Below are 27,412 nucleotides of genomic sequence, written 5' to 3'. Positions count from 1 at the left end.
GCCTGATAGTCTATTTTGCCACAGGACAGCCTGTTGCCTACCAGTTAGGTAAGCTTTGAACCTGGTTAGTGATGGGGTGTCCAGATGTAGGGATTCAAGGGTGGACAGAAGGAGCTGGTGATTGACCATATCGAAAGCTTTCGACAGGTCAAGAAAGAGGGCGGAGGATATAAGTTTGCTATTGCGATTTTTATTAATGGAGTCGACAAGGAAAGGAGGGCAGTGGTTGTGCTATGGTGGGGGCGGAAGCCGTGCTGGGTGTTGGATAGTAGATGATTGCAAGTTAGGTAGTGAAGAAGTTGTTTGTGGATACATCTTTCCATAATTTTCGCTATTGGGGACAGTATCGCTATTGGTCTATAGTTTGATATTTCCGTGGAGGTGCCTCCTTTGTGAAGCGGGATGATGTAGGAAGTCTTCCAAATAGTGGGGATATTAGCTTCAGTAATGGTTCTATTGATAAGGATGGATATAGGGTATGCAGTAACATCAGACGCAATTTGTAAGAATTCTGCTGGGAGGTGATCAGCTGCTAGGGTGGTTGGTTTTCTCTTTTTTAAGAGAGTACTTATGTATGATGTGGAGACCGGCTTAAAAGTGAAGGGGGTAGGGGCCTCAACAAGGGGTTGTGTAGCAGGTGGGGGTGAGGAGGTTAGTTGACTGGCGAGGGTTTGGATAGTCTCGGTGAAGAAAGAGTTAAAGGCATTGGCTATTTCTTCCTGTCCTTTCTCAATTAGTTTCTCAGGGGTTGGGGTAGTAGTTTTACCTGGGTGCTGGAGGTTGTTAAAACATGCCCAAAATTTCTTTGGGTTGTTCTGATGTTTCTGCTGGAGGTGACATAAGTATTGCTTTTTGTCTAGGGTAACGGCTGTTTTAGTAGTATTTCTTAGATGTTGAAACTTAGTTCTATCTTGGGGGGTTTTTGTTGCTCTCCATTTGTCCCAGGCTTGGTCATGGAGTTTAATTTTAGTTTTTGTTTCTTTAGTAAGCCAGGGAGCTATACGACTTTTAGGTCTAATTTGTCTTTGTGGGGCATGGGAGTCAAGTATCTTAAGGAATGTGTTGTTGAAGTAGGTCACACTCTCCTGGAGGGGTAGAGTTCTTAATAAGGTCCAGTTACAACATTTTAGTTCAGCAAGAAATTGTTGTGGGATAAATTTCTTTTTGTTTCTAATTAGTCTATATACCGGGGGGATGGAAGTAGGGCGTTTGTGTTTAATAATATAAGTTATAAGATGGTCACTGAGGTCATTGGGAAGGGTGCCTGTAGTATAGTTGCTTGAATCTCTATTGGTAAGGATCCAGTCAGTGGTACTTTCTTTTTGGAGAGAATTGCCTAATCTGGTAGGGGATAGAATATGTTGGGAAAATCCATATAAGTTAATGGGTTGTGGGGTTGTGTGGGTGGAGCAGAGAGACCAGTCAATATTAACGTCCCCAAGTACTATGGTTTCTTGTGGGGTAGTTGGTGGTTAACCAGCACAAGGTTTGCTCTAAATTTTCTGTGTTCTTCCCAGGTGGGAAATAGGTAACTGAGGTTGAGGCATTTTTGAGTGTTAAGGCAGATTTTTAGGGCAATTAGTTCTAAGTTAGAGATTGTAGGTGGTTGTACTGGATTCCTATGGATATTTAGGGTATTTTTAAACATGACAGCTATTCCTCCCCCTTTTTTCTTTGCACGATCAGCCCTGAATATAGAACAATTTGATGCACAAGTATGCATCAGAAATCACTAGGTATTCTAAAAACAGTTTATATCTATTATGCTGGGCAAAGAGGTAGAAGGGCAAAGATATTTATTCTAATACCATAAGAAAATCAAAATAGCAAAAATTATACCACTGAGTCAAGTAAAAAAGGAGCTAATCAAAGGTTTTATATCCAACACAAATTCTGGAGCTCGTGTCCAAATAATTCACTGTGGCTCTAGGACAAAAAGAGCTAATTCGTCTCGTACCACATTACTCAAAGCTTACACAAGAGCAAACTTATTTGCCCTTGTCCAATTATTAGCAGACATCTGTTACCTACAACTTTTTACCAGTACATATGGACATCAACTGTTGAGGTCAGACAACATATTGCTGCTTAGAAATAAGTAAATACTTTATTTAAAACAGTGTGCTCATGATAATATTACTTAGCAATGGTGTTGTCTTGCAGCAGTAGACAATCCCTGGGATTCAATAAGGCCTACAAAAAGTGTACACGATATGTATTCAGTAGAGTTCTTACCTCATTTTTTGTGTTTTCTAGTCACTCAGATTATGCTGTGTACATGCAGTCTACAATTTGTTGTAACAGTTATGAATCTGTCAATATTTAAAGCAGCAAAAATATCAGTAGGAAAACTAAAATTGGGAGGAAGAAGGTGCGTGTTGTCTGTTCCTCAGAACAGTGTACACTTGGTGTAGGCTTTTTTGAATCCAGCCCAGTATGTTTGCTAGAAGATAATGCGGTAGGGCTAGTCACCTGTTTGTGTAAACACTTGCTCTAGATTATCACTGTTGAAGTGACACCCTTACCCCATCTGCAAAAATGAGATAAAGGGGTGATTGATGGATGGATCGATGTTGGGATGGAAAGGCAAAAATATGACACATGAGGCTGGCATTTCACACACTGTACTTACATTTCCAAAGGTATGCCCCCCCCCATACTTCAGAATGCAAACATTCTACAGACGGTGTTATAGTAAAAAATAAAATGAAAACATCAACACTGGGGAAATGGATGTCTGATGGCATTACAATAAAGAACAAGGTAGCAAAATTATAATAGCTTGCATTGTTAAAAAATGTAGCCAGAGTGTTTGTACACATTAATATATGAATAATGGCTTTAATTAGAATCTTTATATACAAACTGCAGAAATATAAGGAAAATGCTGCATCTCGGTCTTCTGCTGATTCTCTGACTCCAGCTTGTCCTTTATTATGTAAACAAAGTGCGAGAGAAATCCAGGTGTTCTCATCATGGATCACTATGCTACATATACCTAACTAGGCTAATGTGGACCAATATATAGCAGTGATTTTATATTTTGCTAGCAAGTCTTAAGTGTCTCACTGAGCAGTTAATATGCTATGAATCATCCAAGGGAAGCTGCTGCTAGTAGCACACATATTCTTGTCCACTACGCACAAACAAGGTGACTAACCTCAAACCACACACATGCACAGTTACTCAAATAAGCAAATACTCAACTATTCTGTTCAATTTAACCCAAAAGTTGAAAAAGCCTACCCACACATGGAAATAACTGCCTCTCCCAAACCACTGTTAGTGGGGAAGCTTAGAAAGTACACAGTTAAATTCTAATACTGCACAACTGTACACCCCTTAAGGAAAAATTCAACAAATGTACACTAAACATGTACTTCGCACTTCTTCCTCAATGTGCATGTGAAATACAACCGTGGAGAATGAGTATTTCATCACAGTTCAATTACAGTCTTATAGAAGTAATAAAAATTGAATATACTTGTAATATTTAGCATCTGTCTGGTTCAATTATATTACATCGTGATGCTACAGCAGTCTTCTACGATGATAATCATCTATCCCTAACACATTCCACAAAAGGGTCTAAATTCATAATTCTTACTTTCATAGAAAACAACCAGCTTTGTTATAAATATAGGAAAAAAATAAGCAATACAAAACACACTAAACTCTCTCCCAACTTTTCCTTCTGACTGTAAATTCTCAAAAGTGAGACCAAAATCCTTTAGGAAGTTTGAGTCAGACCCCATCAATGAAGCCTTCTGTACAACTACTCTTACACCGGAACTGTAATCCTTTCTGGGAGAAGTACTTTATAGTAAAGAAATCTGTCATACAGAGAGAACACTGTATCCACTGCCTCATAAAAATGAATGGACACATTTTCACCTCATTTCACACCTTTTGTGGAATTCTCTTTGGTACTGAAATGTTTTCAAGTAACTATTGAACTCTGACTTGTAGCCAACAATGATGAAACCAAGTTTGTAGTAAAACACTTCTTACTTATTAAGACTTTCCGTACCACATATTATAGCATTTTGTAAGAATATTGCCATTACGTGTATAGATTTTACTTAACATTAAGTACAAAATGTTAGTTTAGTTAATGGTATAAATTGGAAAAAGTAAAGTTTTTGTGAATACTGAGATGAAAAACTTTCAACAAAATTTTAAAATGGTACTGGATGTTAGCACTAGATGCATATGGTTAATGGCAGCTTGAAAACATAATTTGCAAGCATATTTCCCAATGTTACACACAGGTGACTCTGTGGTTCCCATATTCCTCTTTCTCTACGTTGTAGAAATCTGAACTCTTTCGGCTTTTCCCGGTTAGGGGTCGCCACAGCGAACTCCGGTCCGCTAATAATTGGCAGTAGATTTTTACGTGCTGGCTTGCCGGGCCTAACGCACAACCTTCAGCGAAGGAACGCCCATTCACACATGTCGACACAGAGAAGACGCTCTGAGAATCGAACGTGCAACGTCTAACTGAGGTGACAATGCTACCGCAGCACCACCACTGCAGCTTAGGTTGTAGAAATCCGAACAGACCCTAAAATTGTTGAGGAACAAAGGCCCGTAAATACACTAATTTTAAATATTGCTCTGAAACTCAAAATGTCTGCCATTATTATCTGATTTTAGCTCACAGTGATTTGCCATTAAATTTTATGGCAAATGCACAAAAATATAAAGAAAATATCTGAACAGTTTCCGAAAATCTGAACAATTGAGATGGTAGTCGCTGATGATCAGTGGCAGATGACAAATAATGAAAACAGGAGTACAGCCATTCATCTTTACTGATAAGTTCTTATTCTTATCTGCGAATGAATTCACTACTGGAGTTGAAGCATGCATAATGATTAAGGAGCCAGTATTGGTTTGCATTCCAAAGTACCCTACATTTAAGGGTCTATGTTGGCAACTGTGTATATTTTTAAGTTGGCATAAAGTAAGCACTGCAAACAAATTTAACAATAAAATATTGATATTCAGTCAACTGTATTACATTATTAGGTTTTTTAAACTTGTGTTTTTATGTGTTTTTAGCTGTATGGTCTTGTCTGCATCACCACTGCCCCCCTCCAGTCTCTTACCTTCAGCCATCTTGTCTCTTGCATGCCCCAACCTGCTTTCTCTATTCACCCTTTCAACTGTACTCTCTGATGCACTAGCTGAGAGTTTTCCCTCTCCTTGTTACATAGTCCTAAAACTTTTTCTCTACTTTTTCAACCAAAAATATTATCCTCTCTCACTTGTAGGCTCTGTGGCATTTCTCTTACCCTCTTGCTAACTGCCCTCACTGTCCACTCTTCCTCTCTTTCCTGTTCTACAATTTCTCCAGCAACTTCATGCTCCATTCTTCCTGACAGTCTCACTTTGCAGTTCCTTTCAGAAAACTTACCCGACTGTTTGTTTTTTGTGCCAGTCTCCACCTGCCTTGGGCCTTTTCTGTTCCACCTCCCTTTAGATGAAGCAGTCATTGCATTCAAATCTGCTTTCCTAAATATACTTAATTCATTGGCACCACTCCACACAGTTCCTGTCAAATCTGACATATCCCTCTGGTTAACTAACGCCACTTGCTCCTTGAAAGCTAGAGATAAAATGTGGACAACCTGGGTAAACACTAACTGCCTCATTCACCTGCAGAAATGTAAAGACCTCATAAACCTTACTAAAAAGCAAGTCAATAAAGACAAAAAGGACTTCTACAATAATCCACCCAGTTCTCAAAGATCTAATCCCAAGAAATTCTGGCACACAAATTCAAATACTCCACCCTGGTAGCCCCTCATCTCCGAATCCCACCCACAACAAATACACCTCTCGAAACCACATCAAACTTCAACGCCTACTTCATAGAGTCCATCAGTAAGTAGCCAAGTCCTATCCCCCTAATTCTAACACTAAAACTCCTCCATATCCCCCTTCAAGTCTGGACTCTAACACCACCTCCCTTAAACCTATACCTACCAGCTATATTAAATTTTTACTTCTCAAACTAAAACCCTGCTCTGCATCTGCAGACAATCTACCTCCCCTCTTTCTCCAGCTAGCAGCAGACTCTCAAGCCCTCCCAGTTTCTATACTAATTAACCAGTCAATCACAGAATCCAAATTTCCCTGTCTGGAAAGAGTTTTGTACCCTACCCATTCACAAAGGAGGAAACTCCACTGAAATATCAAACTTCAGACCTATAGCCATCCTCTCAAAAATACTAGAAAAATGCATACATAAGCAAGTTATGGAACATTTACTTCAGGAAAATCTGTTCACCTCTACACAACATTGCTTTTGTCCTAAACATAGCACCACTACTGCTCTACTATCCTTCAATATGATTTCTCAGGCCAAAGACGACAAACTAGTGTCATGCTTATTCTTAGATCTCTCCAAAGCATTTGACACTGTCTCTTGCTCCCTTCTTCTGGACAAACTCACTAACCGCAATTTCTCCTCTAGTAGGGCCTGGTTTTCCAGCTATCTCTGACCGTCTACAATCAGTAAAGTGGCTCTCAGTCCCCCCCCCCCCAACTCCCCATCAAAATGGGTGTTCCCCAAGGATCTGTTCCTGGGCCACTACTCTTCAATACCTTCACTAATTTACACAGCTCCTGCCCTCAGCCTACCCTCATCCAATATGCTGATGACTCTACTGTCATCATCATTGCAGATACCCTCTCTGACTTGCACTCTATTACTCAGAAATCCTTCAAATCTGTTAAAACCTGGCTCTCCAACAACTAGCTAATTCTAAATGCTAGAAAGATTAAACTCCTACCTTTTCTTCCCAAAAACCTGAATAACCTCAAAACCACTTTTACTATCCATTCTCTAGATAATACGCCCATCACAGTTGAACCCACACAAGACATCTAGGGGTCATGACAGATGACAAACTGAAATTTGATTTGCATGTCAACAATTGTGTTAGGAAGAGCGATCAAAAACTTAGCCTGTTATATAGAAACAAGTCCATACCCAATTAAGTCAGTCTTGCTCTCTCCTCAGCTGACTGTTCCAAGTCATGTCCTCCACCACCCTCTCTGTGAAACGGTGCTCTGTGTCCCCTGCTCCAGGTAGCTGACACGCTCTCTGAAATTTGATTTTACACACACACGCACACACACACCCTGTTAAAGGCTGGCACAGATTTACCAGATATGCCCCCTCTGCAAAGACTGTGTAGTAGATACCACCAGAACACTCCAAAGCTAGCTACTCTAAGGCCTTTACAAGGGTACCTGATGGTTGTTTTTTCTTTTTGGCTTTTCACTGTTAGGGTTGCCACAACGGAATTCCGGTCCACTAATGATTGGCAGTAGATTTTTTTATGGTGCCGAGTTGCCAGCCTGGTGCCCAACCTTCAGCGAAGGCACGTTCATTCACGCATGTCTTTCGGAGGCCACTTTACCGTGGGGAGGACATGCAGACTCCACACACAAGGCACTCCAGCCAAGAATTGAACAGGAGAACCTCTTGCTGTGAGGCAACAACGCTACAGCTGTACCACTGCGGTACCCGATTTATACTGAATAAAATTAATACTAATAAAATGGTAGTTTTTGACCAATGCAGCAATGCTTTCAAGTGTGGCCACTGTCTCCAAATGTACTTTCACAGGATAAAGGTTAAAATATTCTAAGACCAGTCACAATGAAAAGTTTAAATATAGTTGGTGGTGGTGATGAATAAACAAAAATGGTATATATCTATTTAAAATAAACACCAGAGTTTGTCACAGGAAATATTAAAAATAATAACACGGATGGAAATGGAAAGGTTCACACGGATGCAGAAAAACAATATTTTAATCTCTGCATCTTTTTGGCTGACCTAAGAATTACTGTCCCCTAGTTCACTTACTAGAGCAAGGCAAGATGACTTGGGTGACGGGTCCTTCTTTGTCAGGTTTCAAAAGCAGACTGCCCTGAGACTTCTGCTTATCTATTATTAAAGCATAATTTCGGTACTGACTTAGAATGACATCTAGTCATCTGTCTTGTGGCTCCCACACTACCCCTTTGCTAACAACTGAACCAGAATGTAGCACATGTGTCATGTCATAATACTCGCAACTTTGCCAAGATGTGTTATAGCATCTGGAAGCTATAAAAAGATTTAATACTTAAACCCTTTCGAAGTAACAATTACGTCACCCCTAAGGACAGTGCAGTAGGATTCCTAGTCCTGGTTTTCACAAACTGTTGGTCTCTGGCTGCAATCAGGACTGTAAGATACAATCTTTATGGCCTAAACCAGGTAATTTAATTTAAGTCTTATTTTCAAAGTTAATGGACTGAGATTAACCTCTTGCCTTCCAGTATCCTCTGTTGCAATATATTAATTTCAATAGTTACAGTGCAGTCTGACATATAGGTGTATTTCATTTTGGTCCAGTAGGACCCACAGTTGGTATGTTATTTTTATCACAAGCAACTTTACAAATACACTTTCAACACAAGCACCTGTACAAATCAGTTTGATGTACGAATGACACAATTATTTACAAAACATCAGCTAGCTATGCTAGCATGTTACACACTCACCGTGCTGTTACTCCTGGCATAGCTGGCAATACCGCATATCATCATAACAGTGACTAGTATACTTGCTTCAGGGGTACAGGGAAGATATCTGTAAAGATGAGTTTACTGAGGATTCGCAGGAACTTTTTCCCTGATGATTATACTCTTCTGTAGGAAGCAGCGAGTTAAGCTCATTCTGGTGATCTGAAAATTAGAATTGATCACATTGCTTTAGCCAGTAGTATTACGTAGCAAAGTAAACACTGTTGTGAATAAATGAACTTGTCTGCTTCTGTTTTCAGATACTATTTATGATGAAGATGAAGTGCTGTTGGCCCTTGCTGAACAACTGGGAAGCTTCACATCCCTTGTTGGAGGTCCTGAATATGTTCACTGCTTATTGGTAAGTGATTTTTTTGTTGCTTGGGAGACCTACTTGCATATATTAACATTGTACAAATACCTAGTCATACAGCATTTGCATTGTTAATGTTTATAAAATGAAAGGGGAACCAGAGTATTAACTATTACTAGTGAGGTTGTTGTCTTTCGGCTTTTCCCTGTTAGGTGTCGCCACAGCGGAACTCCAGTCCGCTAATGATTGGCAGTAGACTTTTACATACAGAGTTGCCGGCCCTGATACACAACTTTCAACGAAGGTACGCCCATTCACGCAGGTCTCCACAGAAGACGTTCTAGCTGAGAATCGAACAGGACAACGTCTTACTGTGAGGCGACAATGCTACCGCAGCGCCACCACCGCAGTAACTATTTATTAGTGAGGTGTGTATATATAATTTTTTTTAACTTGAGACAGCAACACTGAAACCCAGTGTCCTTGTAATTTCTCCTGGAAACCTCTGTTACCCCCACTTGTAATTGCAGGACTCGCACTTGAGAGTCTTAGAATTACAATGTAGAGCCTTGCATTGTAATGATAGTATAGAAGTGTCACATCACCACTCTGAGACTGACTGTCGGGGAACATGATTCTAGCTGCTTTTTTTAATTAGCTTACATTCTACAGTGGTTCATTACAAAGACCCCTCGCTTTGCATTATCTGACTAGTTCTATATAAAATATAAAGTTAACGCAAGAATGGTGTTGCATCTCCTTTTAAAAAGCGTCTTCAAAGCAAATTGTGTTCAAGGACTTTGACCCTCAGGCGTAACCAGTTTTCTGTCATGGCAGACTTTGTTTTATAGCGTCACTATCAGTAGAGTGATAAAGGTATAGCATCCTCTACCTCCTGAATGATTTCAATGCTGAATAGAATAAGACTTAAATCCGATAATAGGCAACCTCGGTGAAATCATAAGGCGTGCCAGTCACTGATGCTCTGATGAAGCTCATGGTTATGAGTGAAAGCGCTTAACTTTTCGGTTTTTGGTTTGTGGTTCTTGTGTTTTCTACAATAAATGTGTTCCGTTTGGTGCATCAGTGACTGGCACGCCTTTTGATTTCACCGAGGTTGCCTATTATCGGATTTACCTCCTGAATGATGCCATTCTTGCTAGATTGCAACTTCACATTAGACATGACTGGAATCCTCAACCCGCTTTTAGGGAATACAAAAATTGTTATACAAGTAGACTTGCATCTTGATTCCTCCTAATAGAATTATTTGTAAGATGTACATAAACATTTTTTTTTATGTAGTCTCTGGCCTGATTTAAGAAAAATAAGTTTTTGCAAAAAACGTTCGACCCTAGCTCCCCTACCAGCATGCTTTATAACTGAACTTGTATAAGTGGCAAACCCTTGATGAGCAACTCTAGAGTCTCTTGTGGCTAAACCAAAACTGCTTGGTAATCTGTTACTTAAAAATGTTTGAGATTCTTCATGTGCATCAGCCGGAAGTTGAACTTAAACCTTTCTTTAGGGTTTAATGTTCCTTTTGAGGACTAAGTTTTGGAGGTGGATGTACTAGGAATGTGTTATGAATCTGTACACACCTCAACATAAAAATGTAGCTTATTGTTTGATACTGTATATGACCGTTTGTCTCTACCAAATGGTTTTCAGCAAATTGGTTTGTGTTAAAATGTTCAATATTCAAAATACCTTCTCTTTAACGTAGTTCTTCTGAGTAGTAAGAAAATATGTAGTGTAGAATGATTAGAGGGTTTAAGTCTTGTTTTTAAATGTAGATCCTACAAATATTGTGATAAGTATTTTGCACAGATGGTTTGCAGATTATTAATTATTTCAGTGTCTAACTTACACAAGACGCGAGGACATGCCTGTGACAGATGATGCGCCTTCATTTACAACATGGTGAGACATAGGATTATGACAGGTATCTGTTTTCCATTTACCAGTTATCTTAGTTGTCTGGTATCAATCCATTTGCTGGCTGTAGTTATCTGTTTTGCTGTCTCTTGCTGTTTTACCTTGTCTTGTGATCAAAACTGTTGATAGGCTTGGTCCTTGGGTCAGATTTTACAGTTACATTAACATGGCAGCATCTTAAGCACTTTTGTTTATCAATGTGATGAGATTAGCAATAATGTTACAATTTGTGTGGAGTGTGTCAGCACAGCTCCTGAAACTAACCATGTCCTTCTGTGGGTAATTTTGCTGCCTCCAGACTGGACGTAATAACTCCAAAATCTCTGCAGGTATGGGTAGTGGTAAACTGGAAACAGTTCATAGGGTAGGTACTAGGCTATCTGCCCAAGGGCATTTGTAAGCCTAGCCAGAGTGTAGTCTTTCACCACCCATTGATTAACTGATCCTCTGTCAAGCAGAGCCAGTGAAGTGATCCCAGGGGTGTATTTTAATGTTACCCATCCACTCGTCAAGGTTTCTCTTGAAGAGTGTTGGTGAGGGGCTCTGCCTGATGTAATTTGGAATTTTGTTCCAAAGCATGGGGAGTCTGACAGGAATCTATCCCTCCAACATGTTCTATTTATTGTGGCGAGGTTTAGCTCACTAGAGCGCGTGGCTCGCAGTGACTTGGATTTCTTTAGGTTGAGCATGTCCATCAATTCTGAGTTGGACATGGCTTTGTAAGTCAGGCAGAGATGACTTCTGAGCAAGTGATATGCCACTGAGTACAGTCGGAGTTTTTTCAGTCAGGCTGCATAGGACATATGTTTGAGGCTAGTAATCCTGTTGGTGAGGTACTTTTGTGGTCTTTCCAGCTGTTTAAAGTGTCTTGAGGTACATCCCAAATGAGACCTTGTACTCTATGATGGGTCTGAGTGACAAGTAGAGGGGCACTATAACCTCTTTATTTCTAGATGCAAACCCGTTAGTAATTAGATGGGCCACAAAGAAGGATTTCCTAACTACTTTGGCAATATGATTGTCAAAGGAGAGATTACTATCTACCTGGGTCCCCAGATCTCTTATTACCTCTTATGTATTAAGGGGGCCGCCACCTATGTGGTAATTCGTGGGCGTTTTGTTTTTTCCAAACGGGATGAGTATGCATTTTTTTGGCATTTAGCTTGAGGCCATAACTTTGACACCAGGTGTCAGTCTCAGTAAGGCCCTTTTGGAGGATGTTCGTGTCAGCCGGAGAGTCTATTATGGCTCCCACTTTGCAGTTATCAGCGAACTTGGTTAGCCGTAGTCTTCCTGTGTTTGCCTGTACTTCTGAGAAGTATATGCCGAACAGTAGGGGTCCCAGGACCAAGCCTTGTGGGACACTACTTGTAACTGGTTTAGTCTGACCTGGAGCCCGCTTTTCTTGCCGTGTGAGTTCTGTCTGTAAGCCAGTTGGCAACCCATCTCGTGATGTAGGGGGTTTATGTTCAGGCTGGTGAGTTTTTGTCTGTAATACCAGAGTGGGGAACGGTGTCGAAAGCCTTGGCGAGGTCAAGGTAGGCAGTGTGAACCACCTTTCCCCTCATCTATAGCCTTGGTGACTGTCTCGAAGTCAACCAGGTTTAGTAGGCATGATCTGCCCTTAAAGCCGAACTGGGTCAGGTCAAGTGTTTGGAGGTTCCCAATGTCTTAAGTTCCATGATGATGCGCTCCATAGCCTTGCATGCCAGTCTAGTCAGGCTTATGGGGCGATAATTACCAGGGTCAGTTGTGGCACCTCCTTTGTGGAGAGGAATAACCGTTGCTGTGCGCCATTCTATGGGCACGTAGCCTGTGGAGAGGCTGAGGTTGAACAGCGTGTTTAGTTGGGGGGTTAGTTCATTTCTGTAGTTTGTGCAAGGCGCAGCCTGGGACACCATCTGGTCCCATTGACAGTGTTTTTGGCTTTTGAAAGAGCTGTTTTCACCTGTGCGTCTGATTTTTGGGACATACTTTTCCGGTATTATTCTGGGCCCTTTTGAAGGTGAGAGGGAGGTGAAGTTTGCACTGAATCTATTTGCCAGGATGTTGGCAATATCAGTAGGTTCAGTATATTTTGTGCTGTTTTGCACTAGTTTAGTGCAGATCTGAGAGTTGCCACTTAGATTCTTAATATAGTTAAAGAAGGCTTTGTGGTTATCTTTTGAATCCTTGGCTATTTTTCTTTAGAAGTTAGCCTTGGATGATTTCATGAGGATCTTCAGTTTCTTACTGATACTGATCAGGGATGTCTTTCCTTCTTGGGATTTGCTTTTTTTCTGAACTAGTTTCCTCCTTGTATTGTATAGCCTGTTTATTGCAGGGGTCCACCAAACTGGTTTCCTTCTCTTAGAGGAGTGAGTCTTGGTTTTTCTAGGGATGGTACTATCCATGCATCCTTGTAGGTGCTCAGAGTGCATTTGTAAAGGTTTCTACATCTTGGGCAGTGTTATCCTTTAGCATGGGCGCTGTGAAACTTACCACCTCTGTCCTAAGTAAGGTGAAGTTTGCTTTACAAAAGTTTTTTAGTGTGGCTTCCTTAGTTGAGGGTGGTGGTGGGGTGTGGACATCCAGAGTGATTAGTTTAGTTTATGGTCTGATCTAACCAGTGATGGGTTGACCAGGTCCAATATGTTTTCACCTCTGATAGGGGAGTTTACCAGCTGATCCAGGGCATTTGAGTTGATGAATTCCAGGAAGTGCTGGGCCTGGGAATTTTTACTCTAGTAGTTCTCCCCGAGAATGGTAGGGTAATTGAAATCGCCCAATATCAGGGTGTTTGGTAGGCCCTTCATGTTTTCCAGTGTCTCCAGAAAGGTGGAGTGGTGGTCCTGGGTCATGGAGGGTGATCTGTAGCAGGCCACAATTTGCATTGCAGGTTTGCCCGATGTTAATTGCAGATGGATGATCTCAGAGGTATCCTGCTGCACTACTAACCTGGAGGTGTAGGTATCCTTGAATATGGATACACCCCCTCATTTTTTGTTTCGGTCTGTGTTCTGTGGCCGAAACGTGTGATATGAGTTGTAGCCCAGTAGTGCTGGGGTGCTCTCTGGAGCCTTGAACCAGGTTTCAGTTGCTGCACAGATGTTCTCCTTACTGAGGAGTGCTTCGAGTGCGTGCATTTTGAGATTTAAACTCCTGGCGTTGAGTAGCATAACACTCAGTTTTTTGTTAATTGTGCTGTTTACGGAGGTGGGTTTGACTTTTGAGCCTTGCCTAAAAAAGGCACTATGGGGGCAGCAAGAGCCTTGACCAGTATTCGAAAGTGTAGGGGTGACTGGTGCAAGCAGTCTCTTGCGAAGCAACGCGACTTGTCGAGCATGTCGTCCCAGGCTGACAGACACCAGATCCCCTTTGACACCAGAAGCTTAGCCAATTGTTGAAATTAATTTTTTCTTTATACTGAGGTATCATTCCTGGTGAGGGCAGGATGCTACTCGGTGTTAGGGTCATACCAGCCTGGGCTACATGATTGGTGAGCTCTTCCATGTCTCTCCATGTAGTCCAGGGAGGTACTCTCAGGTCATTCACACCAACATGAACAGTGACAGTCATATTTGTACTTGTTCTGGAGTGACCTGAGTGCTTGTGTTATGTGGCGGATTCTGGCTCCTGACAGGCAGGTAACAGTAACCTTCTGCTTGTCCACCCTAGTGAGTGGGACGTCAGTGTGCCTGACTATAGAGTCACCTATTACTAGTGTGTTAGGTATGTCGTTTCGCCTTAAGGGCTGTGGTTGTGCGGCACACTGTTTTTGTTTTGTGTTGTCTGGTTTGTGACTGGAAGTGCAGGTTGTTTGGGTGTCTGCTTTGGAGGTCTCTGCGGCTTTTGCAGGTTTTTATTTAGAGCCTCGGAGTATGATTTTGTGTATTTGTGTATTTTTTGCCAGTGCTGTTGTAGTAGGTCTGTGTGCAACATGAGTTGTGGTGCAAGTGTTAACCTTCTCTTGACTGTCTGTTCCAGTCTTGGGTGGAGACAGTTTGGCTTCCAGTTTGGCTGTGTAATTGCATCTCTCGCTTATGTTAGTGTTTTGTAACATTACCTCAGGATACCCAGATTCACCAGCTGGACTGGAGAGTGCACCAGAAGTTGCCCTTTGGTCATGCCTGAAGAGTAGGGTGAGCTGCTTTGTCGCTTGGTTGGCGAGGGGTGAATAAAGAGCCTTGTCCTGCTTGGGCAATCAGTGTCGGGGTATATTAGTGCTTGCTATTAGGTCTGAGCAAATGCTGGGCTGCAAGATGCTTTTTGAGTGCTTAGGTTGAGAGTTAGGCTAGTTTCAAGGGAAAAACTGAAAAGGATACTTAGTGGAGCCAGGAATAATTTAACCGTAGCTAACTGGCACTGCCCGGTGCGCAAAACCGTGCAAATGTTTTTATAGTAGGGAAATAGAAATTAGTCCAAAATGGCCAATAAACTACTAACTTCTGGGCTGGAACCACACCTCCAGGGACAGATAGGTTGCTCAAAGCTCCCCTCTCAAAGGTGAACAGAGAAACTTCCTTCTATCCAAGTATGGGATAGGCAACTCAGAAACTAGTGTCACAGCCCTGAATTCAGCACTAGCCTGAAAACTGGAATATACTAGCTTAACTACAATTTCTGGGCCAACAACCTCTCCTCTCTTGGTAGACATGCTGCCTAGTGCTTACCACTCCCACTGATAAGCTAGCAGGCTTTCCTTCAACACAGGCTTGTGGGGCTCAGAAGCTTACCTACAGTCCTGGATACAGCAACTTGGTATCTGTACTAGGTTAGTTACAGGAAGGGTGGGAAACGAGCGCAAGTGCAGCTTTTAAACCAGAACATTGAAAAATGGAAAAAAAAACTGCCCAAATGGCAAAATAAACTACAATTTCTGGGCCAAAACTCTCTTCCCATGGAGGATAGGCTACCTAGTGCTTACCACTCCCATTGATGAGCTAGAAGGCTTCCCTACAATACAGAAAGGCTTGGGGGGCTCAGAAGCTTACTAACCATCCTGGATACAGCAACTCTGGAACCGGACTAGGCTAGTTATAGAAAAGGCGGGAAACAGGCACAAGTGCGGCTTTCAAACAAGAGAGTTGAAAGAGATGAAAAAAACTGCTCAAACAGCCAATAGCTACAATTTCTGGGCCAGGGACCACTCCTCTTGTGGTAGATAGGCTACCTGATGCTTACCACTCCCCCTGATAAGCTAGAAGGCTTCCCTCCAACACGGAAAGGCTTGGGGTGCTCAGAAGCTTACTACGAGTCCTGGATACAGCAAATCTGTCCCTGGACTAGACTCGTAGCAGGAAAGGCAGGAAACCAATACAAACACAGGCTTTTAAATCAGGTTGAAAGCGATGGAAAAGCTTCCCAAACTGCCAATAAACTATAAATGTTATGTAGTCTGATCTCACCTTCATTTTTACATATGGGTTTGGAGCCAATCCTCTGCTCCGACTCAGCTGATTTACAAGCTGGAAGACTTCTAGTTGGCTCATGGCTAAGCAGGTATCCCATGGTGCACCAGTGCAATCCCCAGATCTAGTTTGCCACGTCGACTAGTTCGCTTGTGCTTCTCTTGGCTCTGGCTAAGTTTTTTCAAAATTCTTTATATTCAATGCTTTATTGTACATTTAGTGTTGCGCTTGCCCTTTGTGAGTGCAACTTAGTTTACTAGTTATTGGTATTTTGTGTGGCAGTTAGTTTAGGCACCTTTGCGCATTTTTTGATAGGCAGTTTTTGACAGTTTTTTGTTTAGTCAACAGGGGCTCCTGTTGTCTGTTATTCTGACCTTTTATTTTGGTCACTTTTGGCAGTTCTGCTATTTTGACATTGAATGTTTTGGCGGATCCGCTTGTGAATTTACTAGGATTGCAAGTATGCTACCTGTTTTTCTTTAGGAATATAGAAATTTTGTATTTTACGGTTTCTGTTGTGTGCATGGGCTTTACTTTCTGGTCTGTTTAAGTTAGAAGACCTAGTTTCACTACACCGGGCTAGGCCCATTTAAGTTAGAGGACCTAATCCTCGTGTAAGCCCTTCTTAGGGCTAGGCCTGTTTTAATTAGAGGACCTAGTCCTCCTTTTTAATCTCTTTGGGTTGTGTGTGTGTAATATGTCCAAGGAAAGTAAGGAGCATAAACCCTCTAGGTTCAAAAATTGCATGAAATGCTCCCAGAAGATGTCCTTTAACGGAAGGCCACAGTAGCTGTCTACTGCCTAGGGGCCATCCACTTACAGGAGTCATGTTTGTTCTGCCATGCTTTCTCTCCTAGAGTGTTACAGGAGAGAGAGAACAAACTCATACTCAAGGGTCTCTTGAAACCATGCTTTGAGGAAGCGCTATCCAGTTCTTCGGCTTCCTCTAAGTCTGGGAAATCAAAATCCTCAAAAAGGCCACCTCCGGCATCGGCTGGTGTTTCGGAGCCACCTCCTCAACAGTTGAAGTAATCCAAGTCTGCCTCCTAAGCCTTCGGAGCCAAAGGAGAGCATCATGGTGGTGTCAGTCTGTTACAGGTGTTTCAGAACCGATCTCTGAACCTATTGATACAGCAGTTGACACTGCTACTCTGAGCCGGTCTGTGAGCTCCCTACTAGTTTCCGTAAGAAGTCTCCAGTCCCCCCAGGTAAAGATCCCCAACTATGTCTTCCACCAACTGTCTTCCAGGAGCCTTTCAGAAGATGTGGCGAGGGTAGTGCTGAGACTCCTGAAGTAGTCTGCTTTGCAAAATTGTTGGCTCAGACCCATTCGACTCCGGAGTCACTTGGCCCAGCTTTGCCCTTGTCTGCTATTCCTCCTCTGAGCCATATTGGACTTTTGGAGCCAGAGTGCTTGGTGCCAACGGAGGAAATGCTGGCTCCAACTCACCTTGTTGCTGCCTATGAGCAGGGTTCGGGCCCAACACGCTCTGTGCCGTATGTCGTGTCCAGGGGCCGAAGCTCTCCTGTTGGCACCAACAGGGAGGGTTGGAATCTATCGTAGATTCCGAGCCTTCCTCTCGGTGCTTCGGCCAGGGTGAGCTTGGACCCTGCATCTATCTCTGAGCTGACAGCTCTGGCTCTGGAGCTGACCTGCGTCTCTTTGGAGCGGGGGAGGTCTTTGGAGCCGGAGAGGTCAGCGTTTGAGATGATGAGCATGCCGTCTCATTCTCCAGCCCCTACCAGTGGCACCAGCACTCTTCCCCCGAGAACACCCTCTACAGACTCCGACCCTACTCTCTCTGGAGACAGCAGAGACCCACAGCTTCAGGAGCCATCACCTGGTGGCCTGCACTCTTCTGAGGCTTCCCCGGAATATCCTTCCGAGGAGCATCCCCGGACGAGGTTATGTAAGAGGAAACATGTTGACTCCCAGGATGAGTCTTTGACATCGGACACTGACCTTGAGGAGTTTGAAGGGTCCCCCAAGTCGTCTTCAGTCCCCTTTGTGGACATTTTAGTGATCCTTAGGCAGAGGTGTGACTGGCCCACTGTTAACCCTTCTGATGAGTCTGTGTACCTGAAGGCTTTCAGGTCTCAACCTTCTGCCTCTTGGGTGTCCCCACCTTTTGACTAACTGATGGATCTTGTTAGTCGAAAGGTGTGGGATACTCATGACACCACGGAGCCAGTCCCCAGGCGACTAAAGTTCTTGTCTGCCCCTCCTGGTGAAGAGTTCTTGTCCAAGTGTATTCCCGTAAATGCCATGGTGGTGGCAGTGGCCATGAAGAAAGTGCAGAGACCTCTTCATCTGTTCATCCGCCAAACAAGGAGTCTCGACAGATGGACAGATTTGGGAAGCATATTTTTAGTTCAGCGACCTTTACCCTTCGATCGCTGAGCTATCTCACGCACTTCACAAGGTTGCAGAGGGATCTCCTCAAGGAGTTAGGAGATTCCATACAAGGTGCTTGTACTGAGGGAGTTACAGACAAGATTTCTACTCAGTTGTCCACCTTAAATTCTGTGGTTAACTCCCCCATGCGACTTCTCTTACGCTGCGGATTGAGCGAGTAGAGCAGCGGGTTCTTCGTGTTTCACTGTTGCAGTCATTACATTTGGGTAATCTGCTGGCAGGTTGCCCTCAGTTTGCCTGAATTCCAAAGTATCTGGTCCTGCGTCGGTTGCTGTCTTCTCTTACATGACGTCAGGGGTATAAAACATGCAGCCGACGCCAGTTTTTCAGACTTTCTTGCCACGCAGTGCCCGAAGCAGAAGCATTTCGCAAGTGTCGGTTGGCCGACTACTGAAATATTAGAGTTTGTTTCAGAACCAAAGTCTTCACTAAATCTAAGTACCCCGTTGGGGAAACTTTTTTCTTTCTTTTTACCGATGTCAGAAAAAATTAATCATTGTGTTACTTGTGGGAAGCAAATACCTCATAAGGATTTCCATTTATACTGTATTCCTTGCCTAGGCCCTGATCAGAACGTGCCTGGCTGTCGGTTTTGTGCTAGATTTAACCAACCCACTATTAAGTGTCTCTGTATATTTTTACATCAAAGTATTTTGGAAACTGATTTAACTAACCAGAAATGTCGTCTGATAGCAATCAGACTACCGGAGTACATAAATGCAAAGAAAAGGACAGAGTACGGCAGTTGAGATTCAAAACAGAAGATGAAGCTTCTCCTAAGCCAGTCGCTGGTTCGCTGGTACTCAGTGAGGCGCTTTTGCAGCCCCTGATACCTGCTGCAAGATGCACAAGGTTTTGGACCGACGGATGTATCTCTCTCATTTGGGTCTGGAGCCGCTGAGCAGGCTCCGGCTTCTGAGGGTGTATTCAGACCTCAACATTTGTATATCAAACCGACAGCTGCAAAACCAAAGACAAAAGCAACTTCTAAAACTAAAAAAGCAGCGCATGAGCCACGTGCACAGGCCTCTATGCCTAAAAAAACAGATGATCAAAATGGCTGAAGACCTTATTACCTTGATCAGGGGTACCCATCCCCCCCCAGATAAGAGGCCTAGGCAAGACACTATTATGAATCTTCAGATTAGGTTTCTGTTTCTTCTGTTTCCTCTTCTGATCAGGAATTATCTATACCTCTCTGAGGATTCTGATGCTGAGGAGTCTATTCCATCTGCATCTCTTCCTGAGGATTATTCATTTGGAGAAACTTTGCATACTTTGAGGGGCATTTTCACTGGGAGAATCAAAAAAGAGGCTCGGATTTCCTCCTCCACCCTCAGCACAAGCCTTTAGCCATCCCCCGTTTTAGACATTGTTGATGTGTTTTCAGAGTCGAGCTTGACCCCTGACTCCTTACCTCAGGCTTCCAGTAAGCCTGACAGATATTACAGGGTCCCTGACTAACATAAATTTTTATTTAGAAACCCTGCTGCTCATCCTGAAACTATTTCACAGGGTCCAAAGGGAGTTAAGGCCTCAACAGCAAAAAATCCTACCCCCCCCCCCCTGACAGAGATTCAAGGGCACTAGAGACAGATGGGGAAAAAGGTTTATACATCTGCAACCTTGGCAATCACGGCCTTAAACTGTCAATTTCATATGCTTAAGTACTAAAAACATTTTATGGAATTGCTGAAACAGAAAATGATTATTTCAGAATGTGCAGAAAATAAAGAATTGCAGGAATCATTGCATCTGGAGTAGGGACTTCATTTGTCAGCAACCTTTGGGTCGTGGATCCGACATCTTATTATACAGCTATGGATCTGAGCTCCTAGCTCCTCCTCTCACCCATAATCCCCTGCCAACCCCAAATGACCTCAGATCTAGTTTGCAGCTCTTAAGTGTGTCAGTTGGATTTTGAGCTCCTGGCAATTTTTTCAGATAAGTGACTCTGGTCTAATCAGCCTACTTTTTAAGTAGTTTAATCAGTGTGTGTGTGTTAGGTTTCCCTTTAGTCAGTTAATTTTTAAATTTTTTAGTGTTTACCCTCCCCTCGCTGGTCGTTAGTGTGTGGTGTGCTTGCGTTTGGGGCCTAGTGTGTTTGTGTAGCTTTTATTTAGTTTTGGGTATGTCAGAGGCCCCAAAACCTATTTTTTCTAAGTGCACAGAGTGTGGCCATAAGCTCTCTCTGGCAGATGGCCACACTCTTGTGTTCGGTGCCTTGGGGTTGAACACCTGTCCTCGGGCTGTACCATTTGTGCAGCGTTCAACCCCAGGGCACTGAAAGAGCGGAGGTCGAAGCTGATCCTGGTGGGACTTCTGCCCCCGGCTTCGGCCTCTGCTACTCCCGTGGCACCTCCTCAGCCTGTGGTGGTGGCCACTCCTGCCCACCTTCCCCCGGCCGGGATTCAAACTCCTACTAAAGCGCCGGAGGCCAGGAGGGAGAAACAGAGGGAGAAGCACCACAAGCGGCGGGCCGAGGCCTCCGCTTTGGCCCCCCAGCTAAACGGGCTTCTCCTTCCACGGCTTCCAGGTCTCCTCCTCCTTGTCTCCGATCCCCTTGCTTCTCCCCAGGACCCAAGGAGGAGGAGACCTGATCTCAGAGGTCATCGAGGCGGCATTCCAGGGCTGCCTCGGTGGCTTCTTCGAGATCCACCTACAGCCAGTTTGATGCAGACTTGGACCGGATGATGAGAAGGTTCATCCAAGCCCAGCTGCAGATGGGAGTGCTCTTGCCTCCGCCCCCTTCGGGTGGGAGCTTGACACCTTTCTTTGTTCCGATAGCTCCTTCTCCGACCTGCTTCCCGGATTCGGAGCGCTCTGAGCCGGGCAGCGTTGGAGCCGGGGGTGGGTCGGCGCCGACAGTACTGGGTACTTCGGATCCGACCCTGCCCTCAAGTCTGTCGGTTCCATCGTCGTATCCGACCTCTCTGAGCCGTGGGGCAAGCTTCGGATCCGAGGGATACAGTGTACCTTCGGCTCCGTCCAGGTCGGAGCACACTGGTCCCTCTGATCCAACGGTCTCTGCGCCGGTTCCGATCCTTTCATCGGATCCGAGTGGGAGTCTGCTTTTGAGCCCAGGGAGAGCGGCTCCCCCTCGGCCTTCGATGCAGTGGAGAGGGCTCTGTCGAGAGCATCCGGACCTCCGGCCCTTCTTGGCCCCACCCTGCACTCCCTCTCTGCTGGGTCAGGCTTCCATCACCTGGCCACAGGGACAGCCTGCTTCGATGTCCCAGGTTGTTCCATTGGAACAGGATATTGCTGGTGAGACATCCGCGGACAGCCCCCCCCCCCCCCCCCCCAAGGAAGTGCCTTGCAAGCACAAGTGTAAGAGGAGGCACGTGGACTCCCCCGAGTCCTTAACAGAAGACACTGACTTGGATGAAGGGGAAGGCTCCCCAAGGTCACCCCCTGAGGATGTCTCCTTTGGAGACATCATGGAAATGCTCAGGATCGGGGGGGGGATGGTCTACCCCCAAGGCTTCCTCCGACGAGTCCGTGTTCCTTGAGGCATTCGAAGCAGGCCCGTCTACCTCTTGGGTGTCCCCTCCGGCTGACCCCCTGGTGGACCTTATCACCATCAGGGCGTGGAAGGAGCCGGACACTGCAGAGCCAGTCCCTAAACACCCGGATAGGATTTTGAGCCCCCCTGCAGACCGGTCCCACTGGAGCAAGGGTCCTCCTGTAGATGCCATGTTGACGGCGGCAGCCACGAAGAAGGAACTAGCTCAGGAGAGCCCCTTGGTCCATCCACTGAGCAAGGAGTCCCACTCGATGGATCGCCTTGGGAAGCGGGTATTTAGTTCAGTGACCTTCTCAGTAAGGTCTCTTAACTACATGGCACATGTCATCAGGATGCAGCGAGATCTTATTAAAGAATACGCTGCTTCCCCCCAGAGTCCATGTCAGCGGAGGACAAGCAGTTGTACTCCACTCGTATGGCCACTCTAAAATCTATTTCCAATACCTCTATGCGGCTGTTGTCCCACACCACTGAGGGAGCCGCTAGAGCTAGTGGAGCGGGCCTAGTTGAGACGTCAGGCCTGGCTCCGACATTGTGACTTCACAAAGAACGCCTTAAAGGGCTCCGCGAACGCCCCCCCTTTGATGGTTCTGCCTTGTTTGGCAAGACCGTTCGCGAGACACTTGTCCAGAGTGAGAAGGACGGGAAGACGTCTGCTGTCTGAGTCCGCTTCTCTGTTCCCCAGAGGTCCTTCTCGAAGAACCAAATGGGACAGAAAAAGATGTGGCTCCAGAAATCGCAACATTCCCAACCCGCTCCGGACAACCAGTCCTTCCGTGGCATAGGAGGACAGGGAGGACGCCGCCCTAGAGGCAGAGGGGCCCCGAGAAACTTTGGGTCCAGAGAAGCTTTCTCTGATCGGCCCATGCAACAGCCCTGAAGGGTTGCCTGACTGCTCCAATCTGGAGGCAGTCGGGGGGGGGGGGCACTTTTCGAAGTATCTGGAGACATGGGAGTCCATCACGTCAGACCGCTGGGTGCTTCGGATCTTATCCAGATGTTACAAAATCCCAATGCAACATGTCCCCAGACTCAGGAACCTCCCCGATGTACCACCCGATCAGAGGGAGGCTGCAGCTGCAGAAATCCAGCAGCTGCTAAGAGCCATCCAGCCCGTCCCCCCAGACCAACTCAGATTAGGGTTTTACTCAAGGTGCTTTCTGGTGCCAAAAAAGACGGGGTCTTGAGACCAATCCTAGACCTTTCCCTCTTGAACCTGTTGGTAACAAAGGAAAAAGTCCGAATGGTCACAATTCAGTCCATTCTCTCCCTCTTGCGGGAGAACGACTGGATGTGCTCAGTAGACTTCAAGGATGCGTACTACCACATTCTAATGGACAGACGATCCAGGAGGTTTCTCCGCTTCCGGCTGGGAGACAGCCACCATCAGTTCAGGGTCCTTCCCTTTGGCCTCACCACAGCCCCCAGGGTGTTAACCAAAGTTTTAGCAGTGATAGCGGCCCACCTGAGACTCCAGGGAATGCAAGTTTTCCTGTACCTGGACGACTGGCTCCTGACCGCCCCAACAAGGCATCTATTGTGCTCAGCAAGAGGCTATTTTCTCTGCCTAGCCCCCCAGTTAGGCATCACAATCAATACGGACAAATCCTCCCTTGCTCCGAGACAAGTAGAGTTCATAGGGGCCAGATTGGTTACCAGAAGTCTGCGAGCCTACCTGACTTTGGAGCGACTACAGAATCTGTCTTCATGTGCGGGCCATCCTCCAATCAGAAGCTCCACTGGCGGAATTGGTCCTGAGGGCGCTGGGCTCCATGGCGGCGGCAATAACGCTTCATCTATGTGCTCGCCTAAATGAGGGTACTTCAGTGGACCTTCCAAGTGCAATGGTCCTTCCAATTTCTTCCTCTCTGCCACCCTATCTCAATCAGCAAGGCTTGCAGGAGGGCCCCGTTATGGTGGCTCCAGTCTCCAGACCTCCATATAGGCCGGCCCTTCCGCACTTCACTGCCTCTCGCCTCGGGTGGGGGGGGGCATTGCTCGGGCAGAACAGTCCAAGGCACGTGGAACGATACCTCCCTGCATATCAATGTTCTGGTGATGAGGGCGGTGCTGTTAGCGTCGCAAGCACTTCAGAACCTTCTTCCCGTATGAACTATTGCGATAGAGACGGACATGTCAGTTTGGAACATCAACAAACAGGGCGGAACCAGGCCCTACCCTCTCTGCCGAGAGGCTATGAGGGTGTGGGAATGGGCGGTCTCCATCAACCGCTTTCTGATCGCAATGCACATTCCGGGATGGACCAACATTCTGGCGGACAAATTCAGCCGCACCATTCTTTCCCCTTACGAGTGGTCTCTCAATTTCCAAGTAGCAAAGCGGATATTTGCAAAATGGGGGCAACCCTGCTGCGATCTCTTTGCCTCTCCCTCAAATACGAAATGCGACAGCTTCTTTGCTCTTATTCCCTCACCAGGGGAAGTCCCGAGAGCCGCTCTGGTGCATGCTTGGCCGCCCGGTCTACTTTATGCATTCTCCTCTACCCTTGATGCTAAAGCTCTTACAGAAAGCCTCGCGGTTGGGGAGCAGAATGATCCTCTGCCCCATTCTGGCCTCTGCAAACTTGGTTTCCTTACCTGTGGTCTCACTTGGTGAATCCTCCCTGGATTCTGGATCCCAGCCCGGATCTAATATCCCATCCATCAGGCTTACCGACCCCGAATCTGGACAACCTGAAGCTGGCAGCTTGGCTGCTCCAGTTCCACTCTTAATCAGGACTCCCGGTATCTCTTCACCAGTCAAAGCCATCTTGGTGGCAGCGCACAAACCTTCCACCAGGAAAGTTTACCGCAGTAAATGGAAGCGCTTTTCCATCTGGGCGGAACATCATAATTTGGACCCCTTCACTGCCCCTTTAACGTCCGTGTTGGACTTCCTCACCGGACTCTTTCAGCAAGGAGCCAGTTGTTTGACAGTCAAGGTACAATTGACAGCCATCTCCCATTACCATGTGGGACATGGGACAAGGTCCTTTGTCAGCTAAACTATGCAAAACCTTCCTCAAGGGTACCGTTCTGCTCAGGACCCCTATCAAAGAAGCCGTACCCCCTTGGGGACCTATCACTAGTCCTTCAAGCCTTGACTGCTTCCCCCTTTGAAACAGCTGCCTCGGCCGAACTCAAATACCTGTCCTGGAAAACAGCTTTCCTGGTAGCCATCACTTCAGCGAAGAGAGTTTCGGAACTTCAAGCCCTTTCCTTGAAACCCCCTTACTTGGTTTTTCAGCAGGATAGTGTACCTCAAGACCAATCCCTCCTTCCTACCCAAGGTGGCCTCAGAAACCAATATCAATCAGTCAATCAACCTACCAGTTTTCTTCCCTAAATATCAAAATAAAGGCGAGTACAAGCTGCATTCTTTAGACGTGCACAGGCAGCTGCGTTTCTATATTCATAGGACTGCTGGTCACAGACAGTCTGATCAGCTGTTCATCTCCTTTGCCAAATTCAGTTTGGGTAAAGCCGTCTCAAAGGTCACCTTGTCACACTGTATTTCCCAATGTATTCTTCTAGCTTATGAAGCTTCTGGGAGACCCCGCACCTCAGGGAGTCCGTGCACATTCCACTCGCTCCATCTCTACTTATGCTGCCTTTAAATCTAGAGTTCCTTTGGATGATATTTGCTCGGCAGCCACTTGGGCCTCATCTCTCACCTTTATCAACCACTACAGACTGGACGTCATTTCCAGAGAGAGAGCATCCTTTGGCCCCGCAGTGCTCCGGAACATCCTTCCATGATGGCCGCCCAAGATTCGGGTAGCTGAGGACTCTGTCCCAAAGGTTGCTGACAAATGAAGTCCCTACTCCAGATTAAGAAGTTATGTACTCACCGTAACGTTCCATCTGAGTAGGTGGCTTCATTTGTCTGCAACCACCCCCCCCTTCTTCCCCCTGACCTTCAGAGTTAGTACTTTTTGTATTATCCTGCCTTTTCCTGTTAGGACACCTTTCCAGGTATCTGTAGGAGGGCAAACTTGATCTGAGGTCATTTGGGGTTGGCAGGTGATTATGGGTGAGGGGGGGAGCTAGGAGCTCAGATCCATAGCTGTATAATACGTTGCCGGCTTGGATCCGATGTCTGATCCAAGACCCAAAGGTTGCAGACAAATGAAGCCACCTACACAGATGGAACGTTATGGTGAGTACATAACTTCTTAATGCAGCTGAACAAGTTGGAAAGCATACTTTGCGATGTGGTTTTGATTCCTTAGAGGCCTCCTGCAGGGCCGCAGTTGCTGGATCTGTAATTAGGAGGCATGCTTGGTTAAAGGAACAAAATTTGCCTGATCATGTTAAAGCTAAATTGCTAGATTCACCTTTACAGCATGATTCTGTGTTTGGTATTAAGGCAGAAGAGGTTTTAAAGAAAATGGAAGACAAAGCAAAGTCTATGCAAACTGTTAGACTTCTTGCAAGTGCAGCCACCCAGATTCAGTAGACACTGGCCTACAAAAAATTAGTTCTTTCCTGTGTCAGAGCTCAAAGGGGCAAATCCAGATGCCCTAAGGGTTCCAGATACCAGGCACAAGATTCATACAGGTCAAAGCAATGGGGCGTTTCCACCTCCAAATCTGGAGGAGATAAAGCGCAAACCTACAGAAAGCAATCCCAATGACTTCCATCTGCCTATACCAAGCACTTATCTTTTGGCAGCACCCCATAGGGGGAAAATTAGCAGTTTCTGCTCAAAATTGGCAGTTAACCCAGGACAAGTGAGTACTAAACATCGTATCACAGGGATACAGATACCATTTCCATACTCTGCCAATGGCTAATGGTTGGCCAGATCTGCCAAAAAAATCAATGGGCAGAGGCACAATAACGTCCCTTGTGGATATGGGGGCCAGTCAGACAGTACCAGAACACGAAAAAGAACGAACTTTTTATTCACTACTGTTCTTGGTACCCAGAAAGGACAAGGCCTGGTGCCCAATACTGGATGTATCGATTTTGAATGCTTTCCTGGACATTCCAAAATTCAAAATGCTGACTTTGCAGCAGCTTCTGCCCATGCTGGGCAAGAATGCTTTGGTGGGGACTTTAGACCTAAAAGAGGCATACCTGCATGTCCCAGTAAGACAATCATGCAGAAGATTTCTTTGATTCAAGGCTGGCTTAATGCATTACCAATTCTCTGCACTGCCCTTTGGCTTATCTACTGCACCCAGGGTCTTTACAAAGTGCCTGGCACCAGTAATTGCAATTTTCGGACAAAGTATA

At 45.2% G+C, this 27,412-nt stretch overlaps 1 protein-coding gene across 1 annotated transcript in view; it reads left to right on the top strand.

Moving 5' to 3' along the window:
• Positions 1 to 27,412, top strand: part of PPP2R1B (protein phosphatase 2 scaffold subunit Abeta) — a 1,373,270-nt gene that overhangs the window by 225,897 nt on the left and 1,119,961 nt on the right. The window contains exon 3 of the mRNA XM_044080997.1: positions 8,850 to 8,950. Within this exon, the coding sequence (XP_043936932.1) occupies positions 8,850 to 8,950 (101 nt within the window). The remainder of the gene's footprint in view (positions 1 to 8,849; positions 8,951 to 27,412) is intronic.

The sequence above is a fragment of the Protopterus annectens genome, chromosome 8.part0, assembly GCF_019279795.1.
Source record: "Protopterus annectens isolate FY-2018-M chromosome 8.part0, PAN1.0, whole genome shotgun sequence".
NCBI lineage: Eukaryota > Metazoa > Chordata > Ceratodontiformes > Protopteridae > Protopterus > Protopterus annectens.
This window is presented reverse-complemented; position numbering and strand designations above follow the sequence as displayed.